Raw genomic sequence first — 25,524 nt, 5'->3', positions numbered from 1 at the left:
ATATTCCTACTCCTTTGATTTTGTATTACACATCTCTTCTAATAAAATCAAAAGATTTCTGCCACTCAAATTGATACAATTTACAAGGAAATACTTCCATCAGGATGTTTTCAAGTATTTGAGTCAATTTTTATATTGTAATTTTTGAGGTTAGACTTCTTCTGCACCTTGAAATATGAGCAAGATTTGAATTTAGAAAAAAAATAAAGGGCATTCTAGGTACAGGGAATGGTGCGGGCAAATCTGTGGAGATAAGAAAGTGAGTGGTATGCTTCAGAGCTGCAAAGACCATTTGGACTGGAGAAACAGCACAGGATCATGCGTAGACCGATCATTCATTGCTAACAGCATGGAAAAGATACTGAGAAAATTACACACAGGGTTCCTGCCATCTACATCCAGCCATAATGAAGCAGGAAATCATGTAATGTATACACAGCATGATATCATACAACTGATCATCAAAAACATGAATAAATACATCATCCCTTGTGTTCATCTTTTTGGCAAGATTTCACAGAACACCTGCTTTTTTATTTGGCCTTTGTGGTAATCCACTGACATGGGCAGCTCAGCTTTTATTCTCACCATTAAACAAAAGCAAGAAGCTCAGCACGGGGAGGTGAAGATGTCAATTTGTTCAAGTCACAGTCTTACAACCCGATCTTCCAACTTGACTCTTTCCTCATCCTCCTATCTCTCATGAAGTTATATGGGTAACTGAATTTAGAGAAAAGTTGTAGGTAGGGAAATGTTGTTGGAAAGCCTAAGCTCAGACAAGGTGAGGCCAAGGAAGCCACCAGTTCCGTTGAACCAGGTATTCAGCTTTTTCAGTACCTTCCAGTCTAACCTTCTGCACACGGGTTTTCAAGCTTGCAAGTCAGAGTGTGGAAAAAATAAACAGCGAAGAGTTGTTTGTCTCATAAAATTGATTGGACTATTTTCTGCTTTCACTGAGCTGTCATATTTGTGAGTGTGTTATTACTATATTCATGTATTACTGACTGAGTCCAAATCAGTTCTACGTGTCTCTTGAACTTACATTTAGACAGTTGAAATACAGCATTCACACAGTGCTCATTACCTTGCTTTACTTTCTACAAATGACTGTCTACCACTCCTGACTCAGTGAACTTCTCTTTTCACATTAGCTTCATTAGTAGAGATGTGCAGATGCTGGGAGAATTTTAAATGGGCTTCCTGCACTGTTTGAATTGACACTACATGCAAATAATTATCCCAAAGAAATCTTGGTTCTTGAGTTAGGCCACTTTTGTGAATAGTAAGCACTTAGTTCATATCTTGCTTTTATTGAGTACTTGGGACAAACTATTCTCCTTAGTTTTTTATCAGAACCTCTTGGTCACTTGCATACTTTGAAAGAGATTTGTTTTCCCTAAAGTGTAACAACTGCAATTAGTTTTTTGCTGGCCCATGGGCAGCAAAAGAACTTGCCTTCCTCAGGCTAAGTGTTGACATACAACCTTGTAAGGCAGTTTGTTTTCCTAGGATGACAGGCATTTCTTCCAAGTATATCTGAATTGTGTCTATATATCGTTAAATTTTGTTTGAAGAATTTGTAAGGAGGACGTAAAATATTCACCTCAGATATAGTAAATCTCATTTATCTTAACCCACATGTACTGAGTTCCTTTAAATCTCACCCTGCAGGCATCTTTTAAGCAAGAATTCTAGCAGAAAATAAAACAAGATACTCATTTCAGTTTGAACTAGAGCCATCTACCTACCCCAACCTCACACACACACAAACACACACACACACACACACACACACACACACACATCAACCTTTCTAAAGCAAGAGAAAATAACTTACATCATTATTAATGTCTGGTAAACTGTTGAATGTTGAGAGACCAATGCTACCCTCAGACCGTAATAGTCTTGCTTAACCAATTGCACAACATGGAACTTCAGTGATTTGATTCTCTATATAAAAATGTTAACTACCTTATAAAACCTTGAAGGTGTTTACATCCATAGTTTCCCTAAATTAACAAAATTTCTTTCTAACCACTGCCTTCACTCTATGGTGAATCTCACGTATGGCACTGTGCTGACAAAGGTTAAAGAAGATTTTATGGGCTTAAATCTTATGCTGTTCATCCAACATAAAAAACTAAAATATTGAAACAGGGACTGTGTGGATATCTTTGATTTCAGGCTTAAAAAGGTTACTTTCAGAAAGAATTGTAGCAACGACTGTGTAATCAGAATACCACTTTGTATCACTGTAATACCTTATCCTCTACAAAGCCCTTTCATTTCATTGGTGCTTGTAAGCTTCGTACCATTTTAACCTGTGAATAGGTAATACATGGTCTAGGAAACTGAGATGCTAAGTGCTTAAAAACCTTACTCAAAGTCCTACAGCTAATCTGTAACAAAAGTCAGCTGTAATCATAGATCCTTACTTAACCTTACCTTGCAGCCACTATTCTCTCTACTTTCCTTTATTTGGTCCATAGTAAAGAAAATTAAGGCCAATTTTTCAGGCATTTCTGTTTATTTAGGACTCCTGGCATGATAAGGTTGGGCAAGATTACAAGATCACAACACAAAACTATGTTGACAGAGAAAAGTGAATTTGGTGTGGCTTGGGAGCACTAAGCTATTCAGTATGGCTATCCACATAGATCAAATTTATTTGCATTTAATTTAATCCATGATCCTCCAGTTCTTTGCTCTTGATTGTGAAATCTCCCCTTTTCCCATACTCTAGTCATTATTAACTGATAGACACTATACTGCTCTTAAAAGGTTTTTTAGAGAGATTATCATTGCATCTTTTCTAAACTCATTTTTATAGAAATTCTTAGGTGGCTTTTGATCTCCTGGCTTTTCATTTCATTCAAATTAGATGTACTTCAGTAAAATGCAGAGAAATTTTGTCCCTGATTCAGGAAGGTTCTAAACATTTGTTCTCATGGCTGCTGGATTAGTTGAGATGAGATTAAATCATAAAATCGAGTTCTTTCTCTCAAGTAACTTATTGCCTAAACAAAACAAGACTGAAGAATTCAGATTAAAAATACATAAGCAAATAATAGTTTCTGTGCTTTAGAAAGCAAAAGGACCATAATGAACTGGAGTTTGCAGGGAAATCTTCATGAAAGAAAAACATTATGATCTCCTAGAAGTAGAGAGTTGAATAGTAGATGCCAGAGGTTGGGGAGTATATCGAGCGGAGGATGAAGGGTAATCAGTGGGTACTAAAAAGCAGTTAAACGGGAGTAAAAGTTCTGCTTCTTTACTGCACAGTGGGGTGACTATATATAACAATAATATAATATGTGTTTCAAAACAGCTAGAGGAAAAGATTTTAAGTTTTTCCCCAGAAAGATATGACACATGTTTGAGGAGACAAGTTAGTTTTACCGTGATTTGAACATTACACCATATATACGTGTATTGAAGCATCACACCTACCTACCTAACTGGTGTTAACTAGGTGACAATTTGGCATCAATTTTAAGGTAATTTAAATTAAAGAGAAGTAGCTCGTGAAAATCGTAAGAAATAAAACTTATTTCAGTTGATGAATGTAACTGTCAAGCCAAACTAACAACTATGCTAAACATACATAACCCATCTTGGTGGCTTAACAAAATAGTGATTCACTTCCTAGTCCAGTGTGTGTTTTCAGGAGTGGAGAAAAAACGGCTCCAAACAGTGACTTACAGAAGCAATCTCCTCTGTCTCATGATCCTCAATACCTTAGGCCCTAGAGCCCTCCACTGGATGCTCTGCACCCAACCAGCTTACAGAGAAGAGGGGCAGTTTATAGGGGAAGTCGGATTTTTTTTTTTAGGGACCTGGCCTAGAGGTGGCATGCTTTTCCCTTCCCTTCATTACTGAACAGCCTGGAAACTATTATCTAGCTCTTCTCAGAAAGAAACCTATAGCCAAACACATAGCATTGTCTTTGCCTTAGTAAAATGATTTTTCAAAAGAGGAATGAAAAAGAAAAAGAGCTAGAGCAAGACCAAAGTTGAATTCAACTCAGACATCGACTTTCCTGATTTGATTTGACTAAATTTGATGAACTTGTAACAAATTGTGAGTTTGTATTTTGGTGGGAACCAAAACAGGGTATGTTCTTAAAAAGCATTGTATCATCAGTTATTCAAGTACTTCATTTTGCTGAGGAGAATCACAATTAGTTGTGGTTATCTTTGGTCTCTTAGCTCTAGTACCAAAACATAACTTTTAATGGCAGTACTAAATTGGTAAATTGGTTATTTAGATTTATTGTAAGTTCAGGGATCTTCTCTGGTTACAGCAATGTCTTTACTGCTAATGTATTCCTCCTAATTGTCTGCTAGCAAGGATCGTAGACTGGCAACTCAAGGATCAATCCATACCATTTCAAAGATAAAATTCATTTGGCTGACACTGTGTCTCTCTTTTTAGTTAAATGCTTTTAGGTAAAAAAAACAATCTCTTTGTTTAACCTTAGTTTCCCCTAAAACCTATACTAGTGTATACCTGGTCTAACCTGTACGTTTATGTCCCTGCCAGGCTCCTAAAAGTCTGTAAGTTTTGACCCTATTGTTAAGATGGTAACCCATATGATAAAAGTCATGTTAAACTCCTGATCATGTGAAACCTCTGAGTATGTTCCCCAAACTCATCAGTTTTGTGGGGGATGCAGCTACAGAATATCTTTGAAGAATAATTCTGTAGAGCTCCAAGAGATCTATAGACGTACAAAGTTTATTAGTATTTTGAGAGGGATCATAAATAGTCTTTAAAAATCTAACAAAAGTTATAGACCCTCTCCCTATGACAGTAACAGTACACGAGACATTTTACAGATAATTTAGTAGTGCTTCTGAGCCTCTTAAAGCAGTCTGTACCCCATGCCTGTGGTAAAGCAGTTGACAACCTCGATTAAGTTAAATAGTGTAGTGGTTAAGAGAATGGGTATTGAGCTCAGACACACATGAGCTAAGTCTAGCATTTTCTTTATGTGTAACCCAGAGTTAGCCACTTGACTTCTCTGCATCTCCGTTTTCTCATCTAAACATGACATTAACACCTACTCAACAAGGCTGTTATAAGGTTTAAGTGCAAAAATATATGTAAAAAAATCCAGTACAGTACCTGAAATCTCAGAGTACTCTCAACAAATGGAAATAATTATAATTTTGTAATATTAGCCATCCTTCCTGGATTTTCAACAGTGTTTGTCTGGATTTAAAACTAGACACATCAAGAATTCAGTGGGGCTCTTTAGATTTCAACTTACACTTCACTCAACTCGGAAATCATTTGTAACCTTAATGTCCCTAGTGCAGCTCCCGAGGCTACTCCCCAGACATTCTGAATTTGCTGCAAACTAATGCTTATCTAATGATGTTGTAATTGCCTGGTTATTTGTTCATCTCCTCCACCAGTTTTTGAGCTCCTCAAGGGCAATGTCATATCTAATACTATCCTGTACTCCCAGTGTCTAGAAAGTGACTTACACATAGTAGGCATAAAATCTTGAATTAATTACTACATAAAGGAGGAAACAGCTTCAGTGAGCTTTTAGAAATACTGTGTTGCTGGAGGTAGGAAAGCTGTCACTTTGCCTTGTAGCAAAGCTGAAGTCTAAAGCTTTGAGAGCAGAAGAGAAGACAAAATGCTAAAAAACAAAATTACAGCCTTGTTTGTCTTTTGGTCAATAAGAATTCTCGGTTAACTAGCCAGTGAATCTATTGTTCCTCATGATGATTCTGAAAGCTTTTAAAGTATATTTTGAGTCATTAAAGAAAGAGGGCATTGCAGTCAGAATATTAGATTGAATGTTTATTATTTTTAATTTGTATTTAAGTTCTTTGGAAATTGACCTTTACCTTTTATAATATACTATTATATTTTTATTAAATATCTGATTGAATGAGTCACTATTCACTAGTCATGCAATAGTGCATTGAGCTTATTAGTGTCTCCTATTGGGGAAATTCTGATCCCATTATTAACCAGCCAGTGAAATCATCTCAGTTGTTCATTAAACTCTGCCTCCTTCCAGCCCCTAGTGACACACTGTAAGCCTTCGAAGTTCTAGAAGCTCCATTTAATGGCTACCTAGCAAAAGAAGTTAGCAGGCTTATGGTGTAGAAGTAACTCGGCCCTTTCTGATCTCAGTGGGTAATTAAGTGGACAGTGGTCAGATCAGTTAGAGAAAAGACTTTTCGGGCTATTGGCAAGTCTCCATATATACCATACACATGATATCAATTTTCAGAGTATAGTAATGCACATGAACAAAGCAGAACATTTTTATCTCTATTTAACTTAAAGGACATTTTAGGATCAACTAGGTAATGTCAGTAGTACAATTCAGCACTCTCAGTATTGGAGATTGAGCTGACACCATACTGAGCTTAGAACATTCCTTAGAAGTTGATTTTAACCATTTATCTCTGTCTCATAAAATTAAAGAGCAGATTGTGGCAGAGAAAAAAATTCAGTATTTTAGTTTTCTGGTTGCCAGTGCTTATAGATGAAGAACATTTTATGACTGCTTTCCAAAGCTTATATTCTGAAAGAAGTTTCATTTTTCATATAACAATAATAAAAATGTAGGTGGTCTCAACAGCTGTAATTTTAAAAAATTAAGTATAGAGATGCCTTCTGCCAACATTTGAAATTGGCATTGTGCACAGCCAAAAACTCTGATGTTTTCTGTTATCTAATTCAGGATTTTAGCTACTATTTCCAGGCTATTAAGCTCCACATCTGGACTCCCAGTGCTTACATCAGCATGCCTCTGTTCCTTCAATATTGATCAGCAGCATCCTCTTCCCCAACAGGTGATAAATTTATTAGTAACCATCCAGGCTTCCCCAGCTTTAGGCAATTGTCTTCTTAAGAATTATAGTATTTATTCATTGGAGGATAATAAGACAAGGGAAAAAGCCAAATCATTTTGCCTGTAATTTGCAGCCATTTCATATGGAGAGAGGCTCCACAGAGAAAAAAACTGCAGCTCCAATGTTATATAATGGGCCCTACTTTACATAAGATTGTGAATAATTTTTTACAAGGTGCACTTTATTTATGAGCAGGTCCTTCCATAGAAGGAGCTTGTTAGGGCTTAATGCTGATGAATGGAGACAGCACCATTCACACTTCCAGGTTATGGTCTGTCAGTGCTTTCATTATGTGCACTAATTTACAAGGATTTATTTATTTTCTCACAAACATAGAAATGTGCTCCAAGCTGAATATGCTGTATGGGGGCCTCTGAGCCCAAAGTTTTACTTAATGGGGGTGGGTGAGTATGGGGACTCAAGCCATTCTGTGTTGTTCTTCCGCTGCCGCCACCACCAACTCCACCTACTGGCATCACTGTCAAAACTTGCAATACTATCAAGATAGATAGACAAACAGACAGATGGATAATAGATAGTTGCCTGCTTTAAAATGATTAATGGTTAAAATTTTAAACCCTAGAGTGGTTTTCATATCCAAAGACTATGCCTTCAGTTGTATTTTGAGTGCTAGTGAAAACGCTGTCAGTAAGCAATCAATTGTTCAAATTATACCTACAATGTTGGATACTAAGGTTCAGAGATGTGGGTACCACAATAGCAACACAGGAAATTAAATTGAATGTGGTGATTCTTCTACCCTCAAGTGGCTTCATGTGATCTGAAATCACTCATTTTTCCATCTCTGAAGAATAATATTTAAAATACACTGGATATGTGTCAAATATTCCCACTCAACCTAACAGGCAATAATTGGTCATACTACATCATCATTATCCCTGTGTTATAACAGTGTTCATTGTGGGAAGAAAAACCTCCCCAAATGGTGAACAAAATAATTCTCCTTTTCCTGCCTAGCTTTCCAAAATGATTTTTACCCCTAGTAAAAAGTAAGTATCCATTGTGACTCACCAGTGAAGAGTTTGTAAAACTAGTTGCTTGACAAATTTGTTTGGTTGCTTGTTAGTTGGTTGATTGGCTGGCTTGCTGGTAAGGAAAAGAAAATGAAAGTATGTACGTATGAATATACGCCTGAATGCATTTATAAAGCACCTATCGAAGAGTTCCCTCAAAGCCCTTTCTGACACCAAGCATAAGTATAGCTCAATCAAATTTAATTAAGAGTGTCAAGAAAAAAAAAGATTTGTTTGGAATTTGAACCATGATAAAAAGAAGTTGCCTACACAAATATATGAAAAGGAAATATTCTATAAACTATCAGCAAAATATGCCCTGAAGGAAAAATACAGTAGTGAGTATTTAATAAGCCCAGACATATTTCAAAGAACACTTAACAGTGGAGCTCAACTGTCATGAACACAGAGAGAGACAAATTCAAAATGTTTGTAATTTCACAACAATTAAAAGTAGAAAACATGTAAATTCTAAGATTGTCCTCTCTGGATCAACCCTAACATCACACTCTGATGGGGCTAAGAAGTGTGGTGGTTAAGGAATAGAATTGCCCTTCACTCTTGTCAGCATAAAGATGCAGACTTCCTGCTCCGATTAGGATATGAAATTTCTGCTATGATTCAGCTGGTAAAGGATCTGTCCCCAACATGGCCACATGTGAAGGTAGTGGAAGCTTTAAGAGTGGAGGGTAGTAGGCAGTTTTCTAGTCATTGAGGTGCTGCTCTTGAAGGGAACAGCAGGACCTTGCCCATTCCAATTTTTCACTTCTGGGCATAAGAACTACCTTCACAACATGCTCCTGCCATGACACAACAAAAGCAGTAGGATTACTGGCCCAACGCAATGGGATCAATTCACCATAGATTGAAAGCTCCTAAACTGTGGGCCAAAATAAAACGTTCCTTTTTTTAAGTTGCTTATTTCAGGTATTTTGTTATAGTACAGAAAACTAACACATCCCCAAATAAATCAGTTAAGGATCTCTATACCTTTTTGTGAATCTGTTCAGTTTTTAAAAGGATCATATTCTCTATATTTAAAATATATTTTATATTTACCTCCTAGTAAGAGCAGTACTTCTGTTTATCTCTAATATCTTTAACCTACTTGAATTTCAAAGTAGTCCTCTTCATCTTAGTTTCTGTATATCCAGAATCTTTGTCCATTGGCCACCAAAGGGCCTAAGACAGTGACGTTCAATATATGTTTTATAAGTGATTCATGATTTAATACCCATGGAGCACATCTCCCCAGGATTGTGTCTTGATCTTTCAGTCCATCCTCTTATGATAGCCAAATTTTGTATTTGATGCCCAATAATATTTAATGTGGAGGTCATAAAAGATGGTCCTAAATCATAAGCCTACCTCAAACCAGACCAAATTTTAAGAAACTGATTTTGAAACACAGACACACACATAAACACACACACCCCAAAAAAAGCATACATTCCCCTTGCTTTATCTTCAACTGGAATGTTCTGGAGAGGAAATAAACATTCACATATCTTCACCATTTGACTTGCCTCAATCTTTAGTCTGCTAATAAATCTGCTTAGAGGTTTTTGTGTCTTTATAAATGGTAAAGGAATTTATTGACATAGGATTCTCTTGTTTGGATATGCTAGTTTCCTTGGAGGTTTCATGGAAGCATAGATAACTGTCAAGGTATTCAGGGGAAGATAATATGAATCTGTAAGTTTTCTAGATGTTAAGGATTAATATTTCATAAGGAACACCTGGATTAATCAAATTATATGCTAGAGCCAAGTTTTAATATTAACCTCCTGCCAAAGAATTAGTTCATCTAAAAGCAGTTTATTAAGTTGGCTTTATAAATTGTCTTTACAAGAGTTCCCAGTTTGCCAGGAAAATTTGCATGTGTGTGTATGTTGTATTGTATTAAAAGAACATGCTTGTTGGCACAAAAGATTGTAACTTTAGCATATGCTCATTAGATTTTGCCAGGTCTGAATTATGGAGAGTTGAAAGAAGACTAAATTGTAGGCTACTTTTCTGCAGTTTTACTTGCCACAGTTTAAGTTATCCATGGCCAACCATGGTCCAAAAATACAAAATGAACATGTAATATTAATAATTCAAAAGTTGTAAATTGCCCATCACCCTGAGTAGGGTGTTAAAATCTCATGCCATCCTGTGCCATCCTACTGGGATGGAATCAGTCCTCTATCAAGAATTTCCACACTGTATTGTTACCTACCCACTGGCCCCGTGTTAGCTGTCTCAGTCACCAGGTCAACTGTTAAGGTGTCACAGTGCTTGTGCTTAAGTAATCCTTATGTAGTAGCCTAAAGCTGTCATGATTCCTACATAACTCACTTCACTTTATCTCCTCACATAGCATTGCATCGTCTCACATCGTCATGAGAAGGGTGAGTAGAGTACGATAAGATATTTTGAGAGCGACCACATTCACAAATCTTTTATTGTAGGATGCTTTCACAATTGTTCTATTTTATTATCAAATTATTATAGTTAATCACTTTACTGTGCCTAATCTAAGAATTAAACTTTATCACAGGTAGGTATATATAGGAAAAGAATATGTGTGTGTGTGTGTGTGTGTGTGTGTGTGTACACACACATATACATATACATGTATATATTTCAATACTATCCATGATTTTTAGGAATTTATTAGGGGGTCCTGGAACATAGGCCCCTCAGATAAGTGTGACTACTGAAAACCCATGTGGTTATTTTAAGAGCCCTGTCAAAAGCACCAAAGGAAATGGACCTTGAGTCATATGTTCTTTATGAATGTCTGATGTTTTTTATGTATTATTTCCTAGGATGCAACAATCTAAGCGTATAGAAACCAAAGCATCCCCATTTGTCAAGGACTCCCAAGGTTTGTAAACAAAGCCTTGCGGCAGTCCTGGCAAACCTAAACAGTTAGTTGGTGACCTTAGATAGATAAGCAGATCATCTTTTCCCTGCTTTATCAAAGAAGAAGTTGAAATTTGGAAATGATAACTCAAAGCCATATATCAGTTGTAAGTGGTGTCTTCAGTATTAGAACCCAAACCTTTTAATTACTGTTAGGATATGCTTTCCGAGAAAGCAGGATGTAATAAACACAGTGTGTAAAAATTACTCTGAAAATTTTACTGGCTTTTATTTTTCTAGAACCTTAACCATTCTATGTAATGTTACAATTTTTCTCTCCAACCTCCTTCTTAATAGATAATACAGGCAAAAGCACTCATCTCAGTTTATCCGAATTATTAAGAACTTCCTATTAACCAATGTGAATTAGTGATCATAACTCTAATACGTTCCTAGTCAATTTCCTAATGCAACCATAAAAATAAGCAGTAATCTTTGTATCTGTACCCTAAAAGAAATGTAACATATGCTCCTTACCCTGTTTTCCCATTTATTTGATTGTTGTAATGAATTGTATTAATATATGTGAAACAGCATAAATACATTCATTGTAGAAAATTGGTACATATACTTATCACAAGAGGACTTTTTTCTGTTTCTGGAGATAAGCAAATATCAAGGGGATAGAAATGTAAAACTGGATAAGACAAGATTATTACACTGGCTTTATCTCTGTATGCCACTTTTTGTCATTTCCTTTCAAAACAAAAATGTGTGTCCCCCAAATCCTCTCCTATTACTGTCCTGTCTGCACTGTGCAAAACTGAATGCATATGTCTTTAAAATGCCTTTCCATTTGTATGGTTTCTTTCAAAATACTGATCTTAGTGCAAATGTGGCCCACTAGACTACTAATGCTCATTTGCTCTCTCCCAACAGGCATCACAGTTGATAGGCATGGATTCATTTATTTTGTGGATGGGACTATGATTCGGAAAATTGATGAGAATGCTGTGATCACAACTGTAATCGGCTCAAACGGTCTGACTTCCACACAGCCACTGAGCTGTGACTCAGGAATGGACATCACTCAGGTAGGCACAGCTGGTTTTCAAACGTTATCACCATTTGGCATCATGGAAATGGATAACAATTTTCTCATACAGAAATTAGGTAGAAAGGAAGCCTGGTGTATCTGTTATAATGTGAAATAGTAGAAGTTTCTCTTTATGTAAGTTACTTTTTTCCTCTTCAGAAAAACTTCGATGGGAAAAACAGTAAGCTAGGATAGGAGTAATGCTGGGTGAAATGTTGACATAACAATTAAAGGCTTCCAAAGTTGAATCAATTAGAGGATAAGGTCAATCTATTTTACTGAGTATTTTCAAAAATATATAATTTTATTATTTCAAAATGAAACAATAACAGAAATTTTGAAAAGTATTGGCTACTACAAAGGATCTCTAGAAATTTTTTTCTAATGAATATGGGAGTATGACTTGATCTGCAGGTATATATAAGGAGCTATTTCTAGGATGCCATGTTTTCTTAAGTAAAAGAAATCTCCTCAAGGTCTATTTTACATTTATTTAGCAAATTTTCAGTCCGTGAGAATAAATTGAAAAAATTAGTGTAGCTCTCATCTGGGTCCAAAATTCTAATTTTAGAATCATTCTACAAAATCAGTATTAGACTGTAGAAAAATTATAGGGTATACTTCATATCCCAGAACTCAGTGGATGTCTTTCTAGTCTCCAGACACAGAGGCTGGTATGTAGTATAAAGAAAATACACTAGTCAATCCTTGAAAGGATTTCCATGCTCCGACATTCCATAAATAGGTGACTCTAAGAAAGAAGGTTGATATAAAATCTTTTCAAAGGAATTAGCACAGATTTTGAAAGTTCTGTGATTCATTGGTGTATCAGAAGGGATGGTTTTTGCTGCAATTAAAAAAAACAGTTATCTGAATGTTGTTTTTATAATAAGGCTTAATTGAGCCAGAGATTTAGCTCAGTGTTTCTGCCACCTGCCTCACAAACACAAGGTCCTGAGTTCAATCCCTGGTAGCAAAATAAATAAATAAACAAACAAACAAGACTTAACTATCTCATATAGTGAGATGCCCAAACATAGGCAAAAATGGCAGCAGACTTCCTTCTTGTGTCACACTGGCCAGAACTGAATCGCATGCCCATGCCCTTGCTAGTCACTAGCAAAGGGGAAATGGTATTTTAATAATGCATGAGACTTTTTGGAACTGAGTCATCTTCCTTGAGCATATTACTACCTGATTCCTGAACCAAAGTCAAGGATCTGTTAGCAAGGAATTTAGGGTTGCTGTTGTTTAGGCAACTACTGGTAGAATATTCCTGCGGCTTCATTTATTATTCCACCTGAAATAACCAAGAAATGTTGCATTAGTCACTAGCTCTAATATCTCCTCCCATCTCACCTGCCATGAGTACTCCATGGAACATTAAAGATGTGCCTGGGGCCAGGGATTTAGCTCAGTGCTTCTGCCACCTGCCTCACAAGTGCAATATCCTGAGTTCAATCCCTGGTACCAAAAAAAAAAAAAAAAAAAAAAAAAAAGATGTACCTATTTGGGATTTATCTTTCTGTTCATGCCTCTGCCTCACTCCAGAAACTTAGGAAACTGCCAAATAGAGTCAGTTATAAAAATAAAATTGAGAGTTGGAAGGCCAGCGAAACAGACAAAACGATCAAATAATTCTTAATAGATTTGAGGGGATCAGATTGTCAAGTTCTAGAACAGTCTAACCTTTCAGGAGCCAAAACCCTGAAGAAGATAAATAAAAGGAGCATTATTTATGACCATAAGGAAGGGTGTGAATATATTTATACGGTGGGGGGGAAGAAAAATGCATATATATGATTCACTCATGGGATATTTTTAACTTAAAATAAGACCGTAATGAGATCACCAACTCTAAACAATTTATGTTTCCGTGTAGAAAAGTTATGATGAAAAGACAATTCTTTGTCTAAATAGAGCAAACGTATGATCCTCATCACCATGAGAAGAGCTTCTTTCCACATGACACTTTCCACCCATAACTGCCAACACGAAAACTCTCTCATCTCTTTTGGTTTGGGATGTACAGTACACTGTATCCTCTTTGAATATGCATAGTAAGTGTTCAGCAGACACAGCTAATATACACATTTGTACCAAAAGGACATTATGGCAAAAATAATTTGGGGAAGTGGTGAAAGATAAAGCTAGAGAGGTAAGTGGGTTTGAAATGGTGAAGGACCATATCTGCATGATAGAGTCTTTGTTTCACCCAGTGGAAATGGGGAACCAGTTATATCATTAAGCGGGGAAATGCATTTTAAAATATAATTATAGCTATTGTGTAGAGAATAGAGCAGAGCAAAACAATGCTAGAAGCAGGGACCACTTAAGAGGTATTGTTAGTAATGTAGATATGATAGGAACAGAATGTATCAATATATCAATGATTGGTGCCATTTCACACAACTGCGATACAAATTAAGTCATTTTCCAATGCCTATTTGGATGTTTATCTGACATTTCTTTGGAATACAACTCTGCAATGAGATTGACATGACGCTGTTCAGTTTTATGAACTTAGATAGTCAGGTAATGAGGATGGTTGAACATAAAATATAGAAAACCAGAAAGATAGTGAAATATTGGAGCTAAAAGAAAAGAACTTGGTGACTGACTTAACTTCAGGCTGAAGGATAAGCGTAGATGGTAATCCCACCCACTGAGATACAGAATGCAAGAAGAGAAGCAGGCTTAAGCAACTGTTGGATGATGGGTTCATATTGAGTTTTGGGTACCTATGTAACATCCAGGTAATGATACCTGACAGGCAAGTGGCTATATGTCTATAGCTCAAGGTCTCAAATTCAAAATAAATTTATGATGATTGCTTTGCCTGTGATGATGGGAAATAGGGGAGTGGATAAGATTTCTTGGCGGAGGGGGGCATGCATAGCATTAAAAAAGACAGAAGCTTTAAGACCAAGCTAAAGAACACCAATATTCAAGGGAAAGTTGAGGAACGGAAACCCACAAAGGAGCCTGAAGGGAAGAGACTTGATAAGTAACAGAAAAACAAAGGAGATATGTGGACAACAAAAGGCAAGGGAAGCCAGATTTTCAGGGTCAGTAACAATTGTTATTTAGAGGTCCCTTGGAAAATAGGAGTATTTTTTAGATTTTAAGTCATTTGATTTTACAGCATGAGTACCTCTGATATGGGGGCTTTTGGTAGAGGGCTAATTCGTAGTAGGTGGACTGCAATGGTAGAGTGGGAAAAAAGGAAATATAGAGAGTAAAAATAGATCATATTTTTCAGATGTTTGGCTGGGAGGGGGGAGGCTTTGGCTTTGAAAACCATCAGTTCCCAGGTAAGAGCCTAATAGCACCCAGGTGGGGCACAGATGGACAAAAGCTGGAGAACAATGAATAAAACCACATGGGTAAGTGGTTAGAGTGCTTACCAGAGGGAGCCCGCCTATGGCACAGCTGCCTTGATGCTCAGTCATTACGGCCAGAACTTTCCGTCTGTTTAGACAACTGTGGCAGACTGGCAACTGATGTTTCCCATGATTGTATTTAAGCATATCAGCTGTCTTTAGTTAAAAAGGAGAAAGCTGAGTGGGGAACTTCATAACACCTCCAAGAGCAAAGGCTCGGTTGTTTACAGTAGTACTTGTGGTGATCCAGCTGAGCTTACACAGTGCTCAGTTATATATTTCAGTAAATCAAAATCTATTGATGGATGAGGGCAGAGACAAATGTCTCAATAAGAACACGTGTTTCTTGCCGACAAGAACAGACAGGAGAAAAAATAGAAGCCAGTGCTACAGCATGAAGATGTGAATCAGACCCTAAGAAGAGCTCACTGTTTCTAAGCCTATATGGTAGCACATAACATTGTGCAAAGATCTATCTTTTGAAACTTTTCAAGAAATGTAGCATAGCAATAACCTATCAATGCTTGACCTCCAGGCCTTTCTAGAAGCAGGAAGAGGGACTCTGTGGGGTTTCCTCTGTAGAAATATAATCATATTCCTAAAGTTCTTGTTACCTTCCCTGTATTTCACGACAAAAAGGTCGCCAATAAAGGTGGCCTTGGGCTGGGGGTTTAGCTCAATGGTTCGGTGGCCTGCTTTGTTAAGCGCAAGGACCCGAGTTCGATCCCCGGTACCAAAAAAAAAGATGGCCTTATTTATGCTGCATAATACTGATGGAGGTTTGGAAGTGATGTTACAGATTTGTCCTTTTTCTCTAATTTGCCTTTGTCTTCTGCACTTTCTGAGACAAAGTGGAGCCTTAGAAAGAAATAATCTTCAATCACCTGTCTTAATCTTCAGGAGATCATGATGTTCTCTAGGGATTCTAAGTATAACTGCTACCCCTTATTGTGAGTTTGTGATGTGCCAGGAACTATGCTGAGACTCTTTTTTCACACTTTTCCATTTTGTCTCTACAACACAACCATCCTTGGGAAGGAGGTACTATTTTTCTCATTTACAAGGGAGCGAACTCAGAAAGATTATATACTGTGCTATTACCTTGGAGTTATTAAGTGACATAGACAAGATTCAAGTATAAGCTTTGTGGACCAAGTATATATTTTTCTAACTTTCGCCTTCTCAATGACAATTAGTGTTGAACAAATAGTACTGTTTTTATCTGAGTCACAAATACCACTTGGTTGAGGAATGTGCTATTTATTCACAAAAATGTGTGTTGTATGGCACTTAGGAAATAGCTTAACAAAATCTAATCACCTCAAGAAGTGAAATTTGTTTTGACAATAAAATCAGTCACTTGTTCAAACCAATACCTTTTTTTTCCTGAATGGTAAAATTCAACTTTTGGTGTAAACTCAGAAGCACAATTCCCTTTCTAAACACTGCCATAAACAACCAGGCCATACTGTGTATTTGTAATCCCAGTACTCTGGGATAATGAGTCAGGAGGATCACAAGTTTGAAACCAGCATGGGCAACTTAGTGATTTAGCAAGACCCTGTCTCAAAATAATAGTTTGATGGATTGATGGATAGATAGATAGATAGATAGATAGATAGATAGATAGATAGATAGATAGATAGATAGATGGCTAGGGATGTAGCTTAGCATGAAGACCCTTGGTTTAATCACTAATGCCAAAAAGAAAATAAAAACATAACACAAAAGGCAAAAAAAAAAAACAGGCGTAATACTTCAGGAGATGAGTTGATTACGAAGAAAAGACATTTGGCTCTTTATTCTGCAGCTTTTGAATCTTTCTCCTCTTCACTCCCATTTCTTTACTCCTTGGATCCAGCTTAATGTTTATCCAAAAATGAGTCTACTAACACATACAAAAGCAATGTGGATCTTTTGTACACATAGATAATCCTGTTGACCCACTAACTATAAGGCACACACTCTGATTTATTTATCTAGAGCATCTAACACACAGCCAGTGTTCCACAAATCCTTGTTACATGATGTACATGCTCTTCCGTGGTTCCCAATCGTACCCATTTGTCAGATGGGCCTAATGGAGAGCAGGGAAGATTATATAGTTATAAAGGAGAGGAATAACTGGGTCTTTGTGGAAGCAAACTTTGGCCCAATGTATTTTATCTATCAAGCTAATCCAATAGGAATGCTACTCCTCTCCCAGTCATTTGATGCTGGACTCCTATCCAAAATATTTTTAGCATGTAAAAATAATCCAGCCACATTAAATGTTTCTTGTGATATGGAATTTGCACTCTCCCTCACGCAGCTCATTCCATCTTTGAATTTCTCTGGTTGATAGAAAGCTCTCCTAGGATCTTTAACTTTTTTATTATTATATGTGTATAGTACATAGCATTTCATCCCTTATATGGTGTTGGTCCATGTACATAACACACCCCAGTTCCTTTTTTATCCCCTTTCCGTTTTCTTTCTCCGTTACACCCTTCTCTTGATCCTGTTTCTTCTTGTGTGTGTGTGTGTGTGTGTGTGTGTGTGTGTGTGTACATGTTTGCAGTATCTTTAATTTTCACCATCTAGGCTTACTGAAATGTCGCGAGCCGCAATGTCAGGATCCTGCCAGCAGGTCCCAAACCCGAGGGAAGGACAGCAGGAGAGAAAACAGTCTCACGGACTTGGTTCCAGGCTCATGCTCTCTTCGTAGCAAGGCCCCGTTTATTTTTCCGGGTGGAGTATATATAGGCTTACACCGAAACCAAAAGTGTGAACAGGGTGTAGCTGACTGCAAAGGTCACAATGCTGTACAAAACATTATGGGATACATTTGCTAGGCAACAGGTCAGACCACCAGTTGAACTAGCCCGTTGTTATGGGCGACGGCACATCCGTGCCATCGAGGTGACTCAAAGTTCAATTATGGCTGTGCTTATGTCAAGGCTCACCACACTGAGACTCTTCAGATCCTCAATTATAAATTCATTCTGTTTTTATGCAATTAACATGTTAGTAAATCAAGTACTATACTATTTTCATTTATATTCTCTTATTTAATCCTCATGACACCCCTTCATGATAAGGTATCATGTTCCACCATTTTTCAGTAAATTTAGAAAAGATTTAGAAGACTAGAGTAACTTGGCCAAGGCCATACACCCAATAAGTAGCAGAGTTAGAATTTCTGCCTGGTCAACTTGATGCCAACGTCGACATTGTTTTCAGCAAACTACTATATCGAAGTTCCTCCTCCATAGTCACATTCAAATGCATTTAACTTTACCTCATTTGGCACAGTTATGAGTTCCTTCGCCATTCTCCTCACTGTTCTTTTAACGTGTTTCCACTTATTCATGTCTGTTTGAAAGGTGGCTTACAAACACAAAGCAATCCACAAGTGCTCTGACTCCTCAGAGGGAGAACGAGGATTATCACAACTCGACATCCTTTCTTTCTGTTGCTTTTTCGCAGGGTTTAGGGTATTTGTTTTGCTTTTGCAGCGCTGGGAGTGGAATCTAACTCCTCTTGCATATTTGATAAGCACTATATCCCTGAGGTAATCTCCATCCCCTGCTCCGTGGTTTTCTAAATGACCTTAGACACAGAATATAAACAAAAAGAAGTCTTCATTTATGAAACAGATGCAAAACAGCAGATTCAAGGCTTACTTCCACTTCATGATAACTCTTATGGTGATCCTCAGGGCACTTTATCAAAATATTAAGAAATAAAGAGTATGTGTTAAGAAACTACAACTAAATTTGAATCGAATTTTTTCAAAAATACATCACACTTTTGTCATATGATATGATTGCAGAGGGCTAAAATTTCACTTCTTGCATCTTTTACCTGTACAGTTGGTTATTGGCGTCATGGAATAGGGCCTTATATTAGTCTGCATTCAATTCTATATCATGGACCCAGTCCATTTCTTTGTGGGGCACATCTTCTGACTCTTCTTGAAGTAAGATCTATGTTTAACAATTTCTAATCTTCTACCATTTATTTGATTGCCCGCTATTTCTCAATAAACACACATGTGCGCACACCCCCCACACACACACACATGCCCGCACAAATACACACCCTCATTCTAAAAATCCATTTGCAAATTCTCTTAAGAGGTAATTCTTCTTGGTCGAAAAACTCAGTTAAAGAAATTAGGTGCTTTTAAAAAAGACTGTTCATCCACATTGGGCTTTTTCGTAACTTTCAATCAACATTCTTTGTGATCATTTTCTTTTTCACTTTTATTAGTACTTGTCTGCAGTACAAAATAATTACATTCCTTGTAGAGAGTTGGTATATGAATAGAGCACACCTTATTTCTCTTTTCATCCCCTTTCCTGTCCCTCCGTCCTCCCTCCATCTCTTGATCCCCTGTCCATTTGAGAAAGATCTATCTTTCTACGTCCTATCATGTATCTTTTATTTTGCTCTTTATTTCTAATTTGGGTTGCTGTGGCCATTTTCCTTAAGAGAAAAAGCAAAACTTCCCTTCTCTCTCATCCATCAGCATTATAGCACCTGTCCCAAGCAGCAGACCTCTGCCTTCCCTGCTTGTCTTCCAATCTCTACAAAACTGGAAAAGCCATTTTCTATTGTCTCCAGAATATTTTATAAGCTTCAAATAAACTAACCTTAATTGGATAGGAGAGGAAATATAAAGCCTTCTTTTCAAAATCTATATGTCAATTAAACATTATACAAGTAGATTCAGCATTTGCTGTTGTTTTCAAAATATATATATAATAACATCCAAGCATGAAAAGTTACAGCCGTCTGGGGAGACTGAATGAAATAAAAGAACAAAGTAGTTTAATAAGAAAAGGCACCTTCTTTTCTCCTTCCTAAACTCCTGTCTGTCTCTCCCTCTCTCTCCCTCTCTCTCTCTCTCTCTCTCTCTCTCTCTCTCTCTCTCTCTCTCTCTCTTTCTCTCCCTCTTCCCCCCCCAAACTGTTTCGTGTTTATAGAATGTCCTCCATCACCCTGAGAAATATGGATGACACTGAAACTCAAGTATTTCAGGATTTACTTGCCTTTCTTTGTGCACTTCCATCATTCTCTCATGTGCACACTGAAAGAGAACGAAATTAGATCTTTCCAATGAAGGCCATTATAGATGAAATTCCCTGCAGGGACAGACTTCTGAGTTTTGTGAAACTCTGTAGGGAATCAAGAAAAATCTGAATTGTAATAAGTTTCCTTGAATAAAGGAATCTCCTAGGGGGAAAAAAGGAAGTTTATTTTAAAAGTTCTTGCCATTGGAGATGAAAATCTCCCTCCCTCCACCCCCACCATAACCTCTTAATGCTTCAGCGATTGTCTATGGTACCATTCTCACTGTCAACGCAAGGAAATAACTGTGGTCACACTACAAATAATTCTGATAGAGAGATTTGCAATTCAAGTAAAGAACGAGTTGCAGGTCAACAGCAATAGAGAGAAGATGAAACCAAGGTACCTGAAATGTCAGGAAACACTATTCTCAGGGGTCAGCTAGGTGGAAGGAAAGAGAAATGATAGAAAGGATAAGAGAGGGTTGGGGAGTGGAGAGAGGACCAAACAGCAGATTAATGAGACCTATAGAGTAGTAGTTAGGACCAAAAAATTACTTCACGATCCTTTCGCCAAACACTCCATCCTAATTGGTCATGGCTAATTTAACCAATTGAATCAATTATTTGCATAGTAACCATTAAGTAATGTATTGGGAGGCATTGAAAGTCATACCAGCCAAACTTCCAATGGATTTTCCCATTTGCTTTCACTGTTCTTATGCCTAAACGACATCAATAGTACAGCAGTCTAACTACTCAGCAATTGAGTATTGCAGGGCTGCAAATGTAAGCGCTCTAAATCAGCAATATTCTCCCCTATTTGTTTGTGCCATACATACTCGGTCAAATCACCAGTCACAGCCAAAATACATATGAAAGAACTTTCCTTTTAGAAAAGATCATGCAACTGTAAATTGTTGGACTGACTGAGAGAACATATGGCCTTACACATAACCTTGATTTCTCATGTGTTCATTTGCCACACCAGTCCATTGGGCAAGTGGAAGGAAAGTGTCACTAACCTCAATCTAGATAGCAATCAAGGTATGTTATCACAGAGTATAAGATGACAGTTACAGTTGTTTAGACTTTGATTTAACAATGTCCTCAGAAAATATTTAGAAAACGACTCTGCATATTACTCACCTGTAAATGAAAGGTATGTTAGAGTTTATAGCTGAAAAAAATAATGCTAAGTAAGCACTACTGTTAGTTGGCATTTATGTATTTTACAAAAAGAACACATTTCCCTGAATCATTTATTCTTATTTCTTTAAATTCAGTGTTATAGAGGAATTTAGCCATTTTTGTCTGCTTCTTGATCCAAAAGAAGGTTCTCTGCAATTTCAGACTCGGCACTACATTTGGAAAACTGACACTAGAGTTTTAGAGTTGGTTAATTATTCCTCCTTATGAAGGCTAATTCAATAAATTACCAAATTGTTGAGTAAGTGGCCTCTCTTTTTAAATATGAAAACACTTGTAAAAGTAAGAAGTGCTTTGCAAATATAAGGGATGATGTAAAATGCTAACTGGCAACTTCAGGAAATATTTTCTGTTGGTTCATCATATACTTGCTAAAATGGGAGGACGCAAGAACAAAATGACGCTGCAAGGTGGTTATTCTGATTTTGTAATATCTATCATTATCAATGTGTAATTTAAATGCATTGCTGGATATGTTCATTGAGTCCAAACCTAGCTCTCCTGGCTCTATCATACGCAGGGTAAACCCCTACAACTGCAAAGGAAAGGTAAACCTTTCTCTAATTCGTTAACAGTGGATGTAAGAGACAAAGTAAGGTCCTTAGTTTTTATTTATTTCTTTATTTTTATGTGTTCATAATATATAATGGTCTCCCATTTATCATGGGGGATTTTTACGGGTATATAGTACATCTTAATTCTGTCTTTGGTCCACTTCTCCTCCCCTCCTTCCAATCCTTCCCTTCTAATTTGAAAAAGCTCTATTTCCATTTTTTTCCTCCAACTCTTCTTTTTCTTTAAATTTTTACGTAAATGGATGCACCTGGAGACCATAATCTTAAGTGAGATAAATAAGACACACAAGTAAAATACCACATTGTTTCTCTTATATGAGAAACCCAAAGCACATGTAAATAAGGAGCAAAATAGAGGGTGGATATTAGGAAGTAGGAAGAACTTTTTCAAATGGGAAGGAACTTTTTCAACAAGAGATGGGGGAGGATAAAGGAAGGAAGGGGAAAGAGATTTAAAGAAAAACAAAGAACTGAAAGTCAAAGTCAGGTCTTTAGGGTAGACTCTCCTTCATATTTATAGAAAGTCAGTAAAGCATAGTAGATGAGAACACAGACTGCCTATATAAAAGGCAGTTGGGAACACAGACTGGGATTCAGTCTTGGATTCATTCTTGGTATGTACCTTGGGGAAAATAAAATTATTTATCCATAAATAAAGATGACAATATTTTCTTCCTCACAGTGTGGTTGTGAAGATTCAATGAGATAATTTGCATAAATCAGTTAGCAAAGAGTTTGGTTCATATATACTCAGAAAATTACTACTATTACTATTTCTAGTAGTAATAATGTTTGATCTTCCACTTCAAAAATGGAAAATTGAACTGATAATTTATTTACAGAGCTGCTATAAAAAGATCCAAGGAAAACTTTCGAACTGATAAAGGAAATTATGTCATCTTCCATTCTGTCCATTTCACATATATGTACCTTTCGAGAGAGGCATGTTTGATGGGCTGTAGTAAATATGTACAACAGAGACTGGTCTTAACCAGTTTTTAACTTCACAGAACGTTTCCTCTGCCTCACGCTAATGTGGAGCTTTGTTTAGATCAGTTAATGAGCATTCATTGAACAGTGCTCCAAATCCTTCGTTTTCTTTCTTTTTTCCAAGAAGTGATATGCTGATTTTGGAGCTGAGGATAGAACCTAATGAGCAGTTCATACGTCTTTGAATTTGCTATTTTAGAATGCTTTACATCTCTTTGGAATCAAGAGATAAAATAACACCTTATTCAGTGGTTGGCCTGCAGCTATTCTAGGTGGGTCAATTTCACTAAAAATACATAGTAGTATAGATAATAAAGAAGACAATCTATCTAGGTCAATATGAAGAATATGACTCTCACAACAAAACAAAAAGGCTCCCAACTAAGTGTAAAATCCAAAAGAAGTTATGAAGCTGATGTATCATAAGAAGAAAGCAATTGCATAGGATTTTTGAAGTAAATTTAGTCTATGAGTTCCTTCATCTATCCAGTGCCTCCTCTATTTTTATCAGGATACAGGCTCCAAAGATGTCTACTAGTTTTTTTAAAAATTAATATATAACTAAATGTAATAAAATGATAAATTTGGAGAAACAACAAGATTATCCATAAAGTTCTTTTAAATATTGTTTCATTTCTCCAAATTCACTTGCACTCATTGTTTAACCATACGTACTAAGTCTGCATGTCCTAGGTTAAAAAAAAATCACAATCAGTAAAATCTAATATAATAACCTATTATCAGAGATATTTGCATTGCTTCTTCCAAAATGACAGCTCAGCTTGTTTTTCGGAGAAGTACAGAATAGCAAGCCAACATCTTCAACTTCAGGATATCCAAGTTCTGATGAAATGTCTGCACAGAAGCAAATAGCCAGAGTTGTCAAAGGCCTTAAAATAAAAGTCAAGTACCGTGCTCAATGCTATATCGAAAATGTAATTTATCACATAAATAAAACTCCCTCAGCAGTGTCCTCTTTCTACACAAAGGACAATGGCATGTTAGCTCTTATTAAAACTATTAAGCACCAGAGGAAAAAGCATCTTCAAAGTTCAGGGAGAGTCACAAGATGCAAAGCTTGCAAATTACTTTGAACCACTCAGTCTTTCACACATTTTGCTTGAATACTCCATGACCTGAGATGCACCTGAAGCTCTCTAAGATACAGAAATGTCTAGTTGGTAAATTCAAAGGTTAGTGTCTAAAGATTTTAGGGCCAGCATCCTTGGCTATGTCCCAACATTAAGCCTGTTGGCCTAACTGTATTTCAGACTATAACTTTAACCATGCCCTCGCTGTCTGTTAACCGTGGGAGGGGAAAGTACATGAATCAATGCCAACTTTTCTTTGTCAAATGGAAATTCAACTCAAAGATAGTTCTCTTGTCTAGAATTTTTCCCATCTACTCATGCAAAATTAGTTTATTTGGAAAAGAGAACACAGGGGTATGTAAAACATTTATAAACAGCTATACTTGTTGAGGGGTGTCTATCTTGAGACACATATGAAAATCAGGTATTCATTTGGTCCACCTCAAAACACACCTCTAATGACAGATCAAGAAGATAATCCTAAAGGATAGATTCCAGTGTCTGACACGGAAGCAAAGTTGGAATATAAAGGAAGTTTAATAGCAAACACCCAACATACTACTATTAATAAATAAATTCTGAATATGTGGGAAGCATTGTTGTAGGACAGCCTCCTACATTATCTGCTATAGAATTGTGCCTAAAAAAACACATGGGAGAATCACATGATCCACTATGACATTACCTTGAAAAATCATAAAAATGAGGAGTTTTGAGAGAATACTAACATCCATATAGCATTTCCAGAGAGTCAGAGAAAGTTTAGTTAAAGTCAGTCAGAATCAACTTTATAATATCCAGGTATATTTAATTTATTTTTATGGATATTTTTTGGACTTTATGGCAATTTCAGTACCTATTACTTAGGAAGTTCCTAGACCAGTGATGGGAAACCTTATAGAGCTCTCCATGATGCACACAGGTGGCAACCACTCTCCTAGGCCAGTACATATTTAGGGAAAGTTACTGGTTAATAACAAGGTGGCCCTTGCTGGTTCTTGTACATTTTTACTGGTTTCACCCTTACTAGTTTACGTTACCACTGGCCTACAGTAGTGTATTATTCTGGCTCTATTTTTGTGTATGGATTCATGCTATCACTGTTAGTTAAGATTTAGTCAGGAGAACAGAAACCATATTATTTAATCAAACACTATTTCATATAGGGGGTATGCCTGACAGGTGTTACACGGTTAAAAAAGGAAAAAGGAAAAATAATATCTGTAGTACATAGGCACCATCTTTAGGACTGGGAAAGAGGTCAGGATTTTCAAAACCCAGAAACTTGGGGGAATTTCTCCATGGCAGTAGAATATCGTCCTGTGGGAAGAAAATGTGAGCCTTTTTTTTTTTTTTAC

General features: G+C 36.8%; 1 protein-coding gene across 1 annotated transcript in view; it reads left to right on the top strand.

The window, feature by feature from the left end:
* Tenm1 (teneurin transmembrane protein 1) overlaps window positions 1–25,524 on the top strand; it is a 788,119-nt gene that overhangs the window by 707,716 nt on the left and 54,879 nt on the right. Inside the window, exon 25 of the mRNA XM_010608026.2 lies at window positions 11,708–11,862. Within this exon, the coding sequence (XP_010606328.1) occupies window positions 11,708–11,862 (155 nt within the window). The remainder of the gene's footprint in view (window positions 1–11,707; window positions 11,863–25,524) is intronic.

The sequence above is a fragment of the Fukomys damarensis genome, unplaced genomic scaffold (assembly GCF_012274545.1).
Source record: "Fukomys damarensis isolate Sample0158 unplaced genomic scaffold, DMR_v1.0_HiC HiC_scaffold_39, whole genome shotgun sequence".
NCBI lineage: Eukaryota > Metazoa > Chordata > Mammalia > Rodentia > Bathyergidae > Fukomys > Fukomys damarensis.
This window is presented reverse-complemented; position numbering and strand designations above follow the sequence as displayed.